The 12,588-nt window shown below is 37.4% G+C and overlaps 1 protein-coding gene across 1 annotated transcript in view; it reads right to left on the bottom strand.

Moving 5' to 3' along the window:
* The window catches only part of LOC150094315 (monocarboxylate transporter 10-like), a 65,201-nt gene extending 56,451 nt beyond the window's left edge, over positions 1-8,750 (bottom strand). Inside the window, exon 1 of the mRNA XM_090411933.1 lies at positions 8,120-8,750. Coding sequence (XP_090268059.1) covers positions 8,120-8,723 — 604 coding nt within the window. The 5' untranslated portion in view covers positions 8,724-8,750. The remainder of the gene's footprint in view (positions 1-8,119) is intronic.
* Between the last annotated feature and the right edge of the window lie 3,838 nt (positions 8,751-12,588).

Below are 12,588 nucleotides of genomic sequence, written 5' to 3'. Positions count from 1 at the left end.
TCACACTTCTTATTTTCCCTCAAAAAAAAGGTTGGCGGGGGGCGAGCAATAATCAAAGTACGGGATTTGGAAAGGTGTCTGGTTTGCATGCAACTGCTTCGCTTTCTACGGGCCATACACGGAGTTGATTACAAAGGACATGCCGGGGTGACCTGATTATCGTCGGCGTATAATTTTCTCCTACTACCTTGCACTCACCGAGATACATGCACTGTGATAACGTGGACTGGTTTGCTCTGTACTTACAGATGGATTTTAATTGGTTATCGAAGAGAAGTTTTGGACACACCGGTCATTGAATTGTTGACAAAGGCAGGATGTCTTTGTCAACAATTCTGTCAAAAAGAACCTTATCTTCTTTAACCAACGATAAAATAGCTTCATTTTGAAGAAGAAAGTTTAAACCATAAATGATAAGTTATAATAAATTATATTTTTAAGAGTTAAAAAATTGTCTAAACATCAAATGCTAGGAGGAGAGTATTAGTTAGCGTCTGTGCGAGGAATAATAAGAAAAAAAAAAAAAAAGCATTCTCACCTCTGTGTAGGCTAACTCACCCGTAGTTGTAAAGATCATCCCCCCCCCCCAAATACAGATACCTCATGACTATTACATGTTCTAAACAAGCAACCCATCCTTGTTTTCAAAATGAGAAACAAAATAGTGAAGTTTAAAATTTTCTCACGTAAAAAATTCTACAAAAATAAAAATTTTAGAGATCGGATAGTACAGATTTGGGTATAACCCAATTGTATAAAAATGATTTTGTACTAAAAATTGTATTAAAATATTACTTTTATGGCTATTTAGCCTATTTTTGTTTAGGAATGCCCCTTTTTTTATAATGTCATTCGCTTTTTACTCAATTTTTTAGGGCATTACTGATGTTTTTTTTAGACAGAATACATAGGAGGAATAATTCGGACATACCTTTTGTAGGATGTTGCCTGGTTGTCTTCTTATTGAGCGGCATCCGGCGATATACACTCATCTACTGTTGAAGGAAGGAAGTATGATTGAAACAGGGTTTTTAAAAGTTCGCATACCTCTTGCTTCGCTAATCATTCTCCCACATCTCTCTATCCCCACATTTCCAACCCCTTTCCTTTCACTCATACTTCAACAGAAGACGAATGTATATCGCCATGCAGAGGATGTCGCTCGTTAAAAAGACAACCAGCAACATCCTACAAAAAGGTATGTCAGAATTATTATATATATATTCTTCCTATATCTGTCTTTAAAACATCAATAATGCCCTATAAATTGAGTCAAAAGCTGACATTATAAAACAAAAATAGGCTAAATAGCCATAAAAATAATATTTACTTAGAGGAGTAACATTGGAATTTTCCCAGAAATAATACTTGCATTAAAATACGATTTGTATTATTTTATCTTCTCTGTCCCTTCTATGATCAGTTCGTAAACCAACTGTACACGTTCATTCCCCAAAATGAAAATAAATTTAATTCTGTATTGATAGCGAAAAAGATGGCTACAGAAGTATGTAAATTAAACCATTCGCTAACGTTTCAAAATGCATTTACCATCCAAGCAGTGTATCGTCGTGCCTTTAGGAAATATTATCAATTGCATCCGTCTTGACACCCGATAAATCTGCTGTAAAAACAGAGCCCGGCCACTTCTGTCTGTACTCCATAAGTATTCCATTAATATACTCTCCTCTATCGATAGATAAATTATGTGTTGCTGGACAAAATACCGTATATTTACATATTGATTTACTCGAGGGATTAAAGTTGTCGACAACCTGTAATTATGATAGGTAAATGTTCTTGCAGTTCTCATTAAGACTTGCCTTCTTCAGTAAAACGACTGATTTGAGGACCTGCGAATGCATTTGTGCTTTCACACACTCTTTTTACGGACATCAACGAGTAATTGAAGTGTAATTATATCAAACATACGAAGAAAATTAAACAGAACTTTCGCCTACTTCAAAGAACTTAATTACAAAATTTGACTTCAGAAATAAAAATATTACTAATAATGTTGTACACAGACATGTTGACGAAATGACGATAATACTAAAACTTCGGCGCGCTTAGCGCGCCATAATACTCCATTTACTGAAGATCGCGTTGTTGATTGGCTTGCCATCTGGTGGACACAAACAACTATTTCTGATTGGCAATATCTCGCATTACATCCTTAGTATTACAAAACAGAATTTCTTAACTTAGAGATGGGGGGGGCGGAAGATTCCCCCCCCCCACACACACACACCTGGTATTTTTATATCATTGTCTTGAGACCATATTGGGATTTTGAACAGATACGGATATTGAAGGGAAATGACCCGAATGTCTTCGGCTAATTTCGGGGAAAACTTTTTTAACATAATTATTTATTTGTGGCTGACTAGAGTAGAATTTTTGTTTAAGTGAGAGTTAACTTTCAATTGAAAACCAGGTCACTTGGAGTTCAAAAATAGTCTCTTTCCTCATTTATCATGAAAAGACTTATTCTTACTCCATCTGTCTGCAGTGACTCAATATTTTCTCTTTACCACACAAGAACCAAACAGATATAAATCAGGAGACAGTACACTAGCGACTGTCTTTCATAATGATGAAAGGCTAAAAGATAATTACAACGAAAAAAAATGACTTCGTATGTAGACAGATATTATTACGTCTGATAATTGGCAACAAATACGATAATCTGAAATAGCTGCTAGCTTATGAAAAATCACCTAATTGTTGCAAACCGACCTCTGTCACTGATAACAAAGTGTGTATAATTTATCAAGGCAGTAAACTCGAAAGTGGAGATATATCAAGCATTATAAGAGAAGAGATTTTTTTTTTTCTTTTAGTGACACTTGTTCGATATTTATTCTTGTTTAGTTCGCAGAAGTGAAACGAGATTACAAAACTGACAATAATTACTTCCCAACAGAAGTGCACATCATTATTTACACAATTGTCGGTCCCCAACAATGAAGATTTCTCTTGGAAGTTTTCATTGTTGGAACACGACAATTGAACAATATCGTTATATTGTAAGCTCAAGTGAAATGAACAAATAATGGTTTGAATTGTACACACTATGACGTCACAAGAACGTTTGATTTTTATAAAATCAGAGCAGTTTCTATTATATGATTTGATTGTTTAGTGTGCTGTTTATTCTCCATTTTATCCAATAAAGTTCTCCAACTTTTCTGATTGATGTACAGATTTTAAGTCTTATTAGTATCTTAATATGTGGCCTTTTGTTGCCACTTTACACTGTTGGGTGTGGTCTGTTAAACTTGCATTGGGCTTTCGAAATTTCCAAGTCGGTGTGAATAATTTACTCATGACATGAGGGAAAAGAACCAGATAACCTCAGTGGATTTAAGAAAATCAATAAAGTGACTGATGCGAAGATTGTATATTTACCCCCACCCCAATAAAACCATTCCTGAAATATTCTCCCCTATTTACGAAGAGTAGAAGGAATAAATAAATAAAAAAAATACAGGATTTAAGAACGATTCTATCCATTGTTCGTTTAATATTTTGAAGAGAGTATTCCATATATTTGAGGGTGGGGCATTTATTCAGGATTATTTTTCGTGGGGACGTATGTTATCTAACTTATTTTTGTACTATCATCTACCACGATGCTATCACTAACAAAAATGTAATAAATTTTTACCACCAATAAAAAATATAGATGGAGATCGCCTAAGGGTCCAAGCTACTGGGATTTCTGATAGCGGTGTTCCTTTCCCCCATCAGTAAGTATTCACTTGGATACTGAACGAACAAGAGCGGACTGTCAATTTGGGATTTAGGCAAACAAGTTGTATTCTTATCGGCTTGAAATAAAACAAAAATAGTGCAATACAATACTGTCTTTGCTATTAACACGGTAATATTGCATCGTAACAGAGTACTAATGATGGCAATCGGTTGGCGATGCAATATTGTCCTTCTGTAGGTTCTTTCACTTTCCCTGAAATAGACGCTTTTCTTTTGATTTATATAGGTTGAAATCCGAACATATGCCAAAATAACATTTTACACAGACGGACTGATCTTCCTATATAAAAATGTATACCTAAGGGGACGGTCTCGGCAATTTCACTGAGTAATATCACTAATATAATGCCATTAAGTAGAGATGAGGGTGGAGGAATATTTAGAATGATTAAAAGTGCTGCCGAGAAAACGATGGTATCAGTTAGTTTTAATTATTATTATTATTTTTTTCATATTAGTCCTACCTATGTATGGTTGTAAATCTACCGTCTTCAGATTATCTTCCAAATCACTTACAACCTCCAGTAAGTAGAATAACAATATCACATATTGCATGATGAAATTACACAGGATGGCATTGCTATGATACAACGCAAATTGTCTTTTTTTGGACCTATTTAGATTGGGGATATTTTAATTTCCCCATTTAAATTGATGAAATTCTGTTAACTTAACTTCAGTAGAAAAATTTATATAAAAAGGTTTTTGTCTTCGTAAACAGATTTGAAGCCTACATCTTCCCAGCCTAAAAGGGGGGGGGGTATTATATCGAAAATGTTTGAAATGTAGCTGCTATGCAGAGTTTTAAAGACATCATAAAAGAAGTTTTTCTATAGTTCTACTTCTTTCGTTTCCATATGTATTACCTCCAAGGGGATATTAAGATATGCACCCGTGCTATTAAGATTTCGTTAATAGTCTCCATGTACGATTTCTTCTTAAATTGCTCTACTTGTAGGTTCTCTAATCAATCAGCTCTTATATTTTAATCTCTTTAAAGCACTACAGACGTCGCCTGATCACCTAGAATCTTTTTCTTCCTCCGGGTCTTTTCCTTGTCATTATAAACTGCTAATCTCTCCTCTGCCATTTCATTCAAGTGACCACATCGCCTAAAATTAGCTCTGCTCCCCCATTTCTGACTGCTAACAATGTCAAGTTACTTCGCAATATCTTAATATGCTTTAGTTTAATATCTTTATCTTTATCTTAATATGCTTTTGCCATCTATTCACTATTTTTTCTTAAGTCATATTGTTGTTAACCGACTTTATTTCTAATCCAACTCTAAACCTACAAGTTAAAATTGGTTTGAACTCTGGTCGGTCATGTTCTCTTATTCCCAAATAAAATTATTCAGCTGACTCACTCACTACCTTACTGACTTTGCTTATTCTGTTATTTTGTATTTAATTTTGCCATCTTTAATAAAATTGTGCCAAAATAGCTGAAATACGTAACTTTTTTGTACGTTATCTGAGATTGTAGTTTCATGTTTTTCATTTATGTAAAAGGATTTTAGTTTATTTTTTTAAGGAAGATTTTTGTACTACATTTCTTATAAACAATTATTTGGTTACAATACATTAAATTTTATTACTTGAAAACAAAAAAAGTCCTTCAGTAGCATTTGGTAGTGATGACCCCCCCCCCCTCGATTTCTGTTGTAATCTGTTGTAATAGAAGAGGAATCTTCCTAGACTATTCTAATCAAGGCAACTTAATCAGTCTCATGCGTAGTTGATAGAATATTTTCATGATAAGAGGAAACCCTATAGTGAAATTTTATTTATGCTTATTGACAAAATACGATAGCTCCCCTCTCCTTCAGAGAGAAAGAGAGTGGCAATTAAAACCACGCAGTTCAACAAGCAAGCATAAAAGTCCCACAGCTGTCCTTTATGACACACAAAACTCATTTTTAATTAAAAAATATTCTAAAAACACTTTACGGTTATTTTTACTAGTTAATCAATGGACGTTATTTTTCAATGGGGCTAGTGGTTGGCACTTTCTTATGTATGTAAATACAGGGATGTACACAAGAGATGCTCCAAAGGCATCGTTTATAAGACCACAGTTAAGTGGAAGTTCATTCTTTTGCCATCCAAGTAGGGCATCACTGTTGCAGAAGTAGATGGAAAAGACGAAATATACTCTGTTAGGTCATTTATCATTTCAAAGCATCCCACTTCGTCATTGATAAATAGCCCCAAATGGGATCTGAGAAAGTTTGAGAGGAACGGATTTGGAAGTAGGGGCCGTACTTTTTAAGCAAGTGGCAACGTATAATCACTGATGACACCTCCAGTGGGGTGAAGCCCTCGCACGCAAGATGGTTTATATCTTGAAGACTTCACGGTAGACAACCGAGGTCAACGCTTCGACTGTGTGTTTGCCCTAAGGTACCAGAACTCCTAGGAGGAATCTTTAACAACCCTCCGCCCCCCCCCTCCCAGAAGAAAGGGCTCAAGATGTTCCTTGACTGCAACTAAGAATAGGAACCCACTTAGTAAGTTGACACTACGGGTGAAGGTTGTATCCGGGGTGGTGTCAGAAGGGGGGGATGGGGCGGATGACGGGGGTTGTCAAATGAAACATACGGACAGATGTTAGCGTTGTCTGAACACTCTTCAGGAAGTATGCTGTTAATAATCTTATCGTCGTCAGCTAGCCGAGGGTTGTGTGACTCCACGTGCTAATATTTGTGCTGATTCATCTCGCCTTTCCTTCTCTGGTTTTTCATCGGTGGGTGAGAAAGCACAGGCCATTAACTGCGGTTAAAGTAGGCTGGCCATTTATCTGTTATGCAAAATAGGCCTACAGAAAGTTATCCTGGAAAAATAGGCCTTATTTATGCAAAATAAGCCGATAGCGTTTTTGCATGATAATTTTGACTTGATGGACGGTATTCGGGTTATCATCCTTGTCCTGTCCATCTTTTCGAGAATATTAGCGACGATGTTCTTTGATAGTTTAGAAGCTTACTGGGAACGAACAGAGCGAAACATAAACGGACCAGAGATGCCTTCATAGACGGAAATACATGGAATTAAAAGAATAACAATCGATGAACAGAAAACGGAAGGAAAAAGAAAGCTAAAGAATAAATGGAAGGAATCAATCGATTGTGTGAAAGTCGGAATTCTGTTTTTCTCGGCACGTTTGACGGTATTTAATTATTGATTTTAGGTAACAAGTTACGAAGTACGAACTATAAAAATGTTAGTCTTTGGGGGAACTGATCTTTATCGCAATTACTTTTATAGCGATCTGGCTATTATAAAATAATCACTGCCATGTTAAATATTTCGGATCGAACAATACCAAATCAACCATGGATTATAGAAAAGCTTTCCAAATAAAACTTCGAAGGATTTTCATATGCGTTTGTGCGAGCTAAATCAATGGTGTAAAAACTCTTTATATTTCTTTTCCATTCAGATAGCAGTAGTTTAACTTGTGGGCTATATTTTGTTTCTCAAAACGGTTTAATATTTGCCGTTTATGCTGTGGAGTTGAAGTAAACGCAACGATACACATCTTGATAATTGAATGCCCCAGATCAAGTACACAAATTAAAACATATTCGTAGAATACAGAATAAATAAATTTATTTACTGCATTCTACTTCTTCATTTGAAAATGGACACACATTTCGTGATCCACTTTTTTGTGGGTGGGGAGATGGGAAGTGTATCAGTTTAAAGTGTCCTCATCATTTAACTATTTTCATAAAGGAAAATATAAGTCTTACCTCCCTCTAAATTCACCATTGAAATACCACTATTCGGTTTAAATAAGTAACAATAGTGATGTCGTCATGACAACAGCAACAATGAGAATGTGCGCTGACATTTTCAGACATTTACTTCTCATAAATCGAGAACTTTTGGCACTTCTACCATCTGTTTCGTTACTTGCGCATACAAAAGGAAGGACATCAACTCACCGATCCATGATTTAATTAGTTAGATAGGGAGTGTCAGTTAAAGTGCAATTCATTAAAAATGAAAACACTCAAGTGACTTATTTGGGGTAATTAAAGTTGTAGTTCAGCTACCAGAAACCACAATGTGTATAAAAGCTAATCAATCATGCGAATCCCGAAAATTTCTGGAAAACCAACATTGATCTTATCTGCCGTTAAAACCGTTATTGTGGTGCGCAAGTCTTGTTATCACAATGACCTTTTTTTAGACGAAAATAAAACGGTCAAGACTGCAACGTAAGCAGGAGTTTTTCTATACTAAAATTGTTCGCTTATAAAGCCCCAAGTTATCTTGGTTGTCATAGCAACAGCTTGTGCAGAGCAGTAGATTTCGTTCTAAATCAAACTTACCTGCTTGGATTATGCCAGTTTCGGGCCCACAGTGACGAACAACATCCAGCAAGAAGAATCCAAACGCCGAGTGCACACCAGTTGCTAATATTTGTACGAGGACGGCACATATGCACACTACCCAACCCCATCCCCCCTCGGGATAATAATGCTGTCTGATAGTAGCAGCTTTGGGATCATCGGGAGATAAATTGAGGTTTAAACCAGGGATGTCACCGTTCAAGTCAGGTTGATCACAAACTTTTCTTCTCACCCCTTCTGTCAGGAGACCATGATCGGAGTGGGGAAGGCGAGGGCAACGTCTGTATCCGTCGTCGTACGCAGGTACACAAGAGACGCTTGGAGACCGCAGTAAGTTCCCTTCGAACACCCCTAGTCTTTGACTGGTGTAATAAGGACTGCGGGGATCGGTACTGGCCACAGACTTGGAACGATATTTCTTCCGCACACCTGAGTTGACACTTTCGGACCGTTCGCCATCTGCTCCTACCTTGGTGCAGGTCACGGAAGAAGAAGAAGAGGGCGAACATGGTCCGTTCCGGATTCTGGCGGCGTCCTCCAGAGACTGAACCTTCTTCTCCGTGCTGACTGTCAACATGGTCATTTGGTCTGCCGATGATGATGAACCCCGCTCGGGCCACCGACGACACTCATCACGCCGCACACCAGTCGTGCGGTGTCAGCGTGCTTCAGTCAACAACTCCTCAAAGTATTCGGTGCCGCCTTCTCTACGACGAACCACCAGTTAGCGCTGCGCCTGTTTTGGGAAAGAACGCCACTTCAGAAGAAAACGGCGGCTCTCGCGCGCGATGATGCACGCACGTACTAACGCTACGGCGCTGGATTTCGGTACCGTAAATAAGAAACGGTAGTTTCGGGGGGAGATGTGGCAGTCGGATGGGGTCTTGAAAGTTGTCGGCGACACACACACACACACACACGAAATAGAGATAGGCCGTAGCGGAGTCGTAAGGGGATATGTGGAGCTTACCGTCCGTTCGACGTTAGGTGCTTTGCAACAAACCGGTTCGAAGCACTTTGACAAATGATTCGTTGTCCGAAATTAGTGGTCATTTAGTGGGGAGAAGTGGGCCTCTGAGACGTGCACGTACGTGTTTACTGCCTTATATCACGATCCCTCACCGCTTAAATCAATAAAAATCGTAGGAATGTGTAGCCTCCAAGAAGATCCAGCGATCCATATGGAGATGAGCTTGGCAGACCACGAGGTATTCTGGGACAAGCGATAGTTAGGGTTTCCTAAAGGAGATTACATAAAATGTCGCCAGCCGTCATTGTACCATCATAGTCATGTGATAGTCAAAGAGGTGGATGTCCACACTGTTATTGGTAGTATTCTGAAAGGGTGTGGCACGTATGGGTGGGGGGAACTGGAGTATTAAGGGGAAGAAAGAGTACCGGTTTAATAACGTCTAAATATATGCTGATATTTATATAGGAATGGCTACAAATAGAATAGCTCAAGCGAATGTTATCTTAAATAGATTTCTTTATCAGCAATCCTACCAAATAAAACGGAAAAAAATTTAAAAGATGTTTTAAAAAAGGGAAACTATAATAATTAACGGTGACTGGAATATGAACTGTATTCAGTAAAGTGTGCAATTTTTTGAGCTGCATTTATCTTAATACGTACCTTAAAACCAGACTTCTTACTTATATTAAAAAAAAAAAAGATAAAAATGAACCCCATTATGTCACTTTGACTACGTCATTCTTATTTTTCATATGCATTTCGAGGCGTCACATTGTGATGCACACTTATAAATGGCATGCCAAGCCATCACGTGGCCATCAATTCCATTGTTATATTTGGCTGTGTCGCACCATTCCTTTTATGTGAGCAGACTGAAGGAAATGCAGTAAATACAGTTTCCAGTCAAGGTTGTAATTACAGTAATTATACACAGCAGTTGCTTAGCTATGCCTTTGTGTGTATATGTGTGTGTGCGTGCACGCACGCATATACAGAGATGGTGTAATCATCGTGCTGATTTCAGGAGTGCTTTAGCAACTAACAAAGCGTATCACCATCATTGAATTTGGTAGCAGGGAATTTTTTTTTTTTTTTAGAACATTGTTGTTCGCGAGATCATGAACTGTAGTTGATCGCTAGCATAGTTGTATGACAGAATTCTTTTGACAATGTGATAAGTTAACTAAAACGTGATTTCAGTCAAACTGGTGACCATCTTGCAAGAACTGGTACAGTAAAGCATTAAAAAACTTTGACAATATTATTACGTAGTTAGTAATTACCAAAATTTCCCTTATAGTCCTTATAAGGACTGGCTTAAAGGGTTGAAGCAAGAATGCTTTTCATCTTCCCCGTTATCTGTAGAGGACAGTGTAGGAATAAGGTGTTATTGAGCTATTAAAGCTCCGATCATGGCAGGATGGTAACAGCAATAGTCGAGCCTCAGTTAGAACTTCATTGGCTACAGCATTGCCATCCATTACCCTCTAAAGGTATTAATCACCGCATCTCACGGTCGATTATTCATCACCTCCATCCTCACCAAAATTTCCCATATAGGTATTACGATATAAATGATTTAATTATTCAGGTCATAATTTTCAGTACAGTTGATAAGAAATCCTGTTAATACACTCTAATCCTAAATGCTAATTTGAATAATATCATGGAAAATATTATGGATCCATTCATATTTTATAGCCAAATGCAAAAACTTAAGTCTGGGAATTTAAATAATTTCTTTTGCTTCAACTCTGCATGCTATATTCTTAAAACAACCTACAGCGCAAGCGTGATGACGTCAACATTACAACAGAAGTTTAGTACACTACTGGGAACAGTCTTTACTTGGTGTTTTTTCCCTCGGTCGTTTATAATGCATTTGCCATTCTTTATACGGAACTGTCAAATTAAATTAGTTCCCCTTATTAACAAGATAATAGGAACTATTTTTTCTTCAGTTCAAATAACTGATTTTTTTTATATCAGCCCACACGCGATAGGTCATAACCTCATATAACCTAAAGCACATCAATGCGTGTGGTTTAAATGCTTTTTTCTTTCTTACATTGGTGCATTATCCTTCTATACATTTTATGCTATTTTCTTCGCGTTAAAGTTTTCAACTTTGTATATATTCAAATTTTTTAATATATTTTTAGTTTTATTATAAATAATAGTCAAATATATTTTACTTCAAATTCTTCTCAAAATATTAAAGAAATTTTAGAATTTTTCTGAAATATTCTAAAAATATCGAAAACACCTTTAAAATTTTAATATAAGTTAAAATAAAATTTAGTGAAGTTATTTCAAGTTAATGAGTAGTCCTTTTGTAAGGACTTCGAGGGTAACGAATGGCAATGCTGTAGCTAATGAAGTTTAACTGAGGTTCGGCTGTTGCTGTTACCCCCTTGGGTGATGAGATTCGAGAGTTTTTGAGTTCGCTCTTTTAAGGTTTTTGCCTTAAGGGAGCAAAATTTGAGTCTCCGGGGAGAGTGTTCTCCGGCACGGCCCGCTGAGGGGCTTTGTCGGTGAATTATTTTCCTCGGAATTTGAGCCGTTCGGCTCGGTGGTGGCGTGTGGGTGGAAGGCCAACGCTGAGATGGACGGTCCTTCGCCCACGAATGAGTGGCCTAGGGATCGTCCGAATGATGAGATTCGAGAGTTTTTGAGTTCGCTCTTTTAAGGTTTTTGCCTTAAGGGAGCAAAATTTGAGTCTCCGGGGAGAGTGTTCTCCGGCACGGCCCGCTGAGGGGCTTTGTCGGTGAATTATTTTCCTCGGAATTTGAGCCGTTCGGCTCGGTGGTGGCGTGTGGGTGGAAGGCCAACGCTGAGATGGACGGTCCTTCGCCCACGAATGAGTGGCCTAGGGATCGTCCGAATTTTTAGAGACGGCTTTACCTTTAAATTTAAATATGGCAATGCTGTAGCTAATGAAGTTTTAACTGTTGCTCGAGCTTTTTAGCTCAATAATACTCCATCCACACAGATTTACTTCATTTAGATGACGGGATAAAGAGTCAAGGACTCAGTCCATCGCCCAGTTCTTTTAAGAACTTATTTCAAGTTAATAAAGGAATTAAAAATCCACTATTTCCGATTTAACTCAACTGCAATGATAAGGAGGGAAAGAACCAGCTACATCTCTTTTTTAAAAAGTGAAGCAGTCTGTTTACTCTCTTTAGGAATGAAAAGGCATCAGATCATTTAAATCTGTGTGGTATCCGTTCAAATACTAAAATTTATAGTACCTCTTAAATGCCGATAGACTGGATAGAGCAGTTATGACGCACAAATTTTCTCCATCTTTTTGTTTCCTTCACAAAAAATACATTTTACAACCCTCAGTTAATATTTCCTTTTTTGTGATCATGAAAAACTTAGTAATGAGATTCTCCTGTACATTTTTGTTTGTGTTTCGGAAGTTTTTATTTTCTGTCGTTTTGATTCATTGTTTACGACTGGTAAC

The sequence above is a fragment of the Typopeltis vanoorti genome, chromosome 22 (assembly GCF_054136105.1).
Source record: "Typopeltis vanoorti isolate ZY-2024b chromosome 22, IOZ_Tvanoo_1.0, whole genome shotgun sequence".
NCBI classification, from domain to species: domain Eukaryota; kingdom Metazoa; phylum Arthropoda; class Arachnida; order Uropygi; family Thelyphonidae; genus Typopeltis; species Typopeltis vanoorti.
This window is presented reverse-complemented; position numbering and strand designations above follow the sequence as displayed.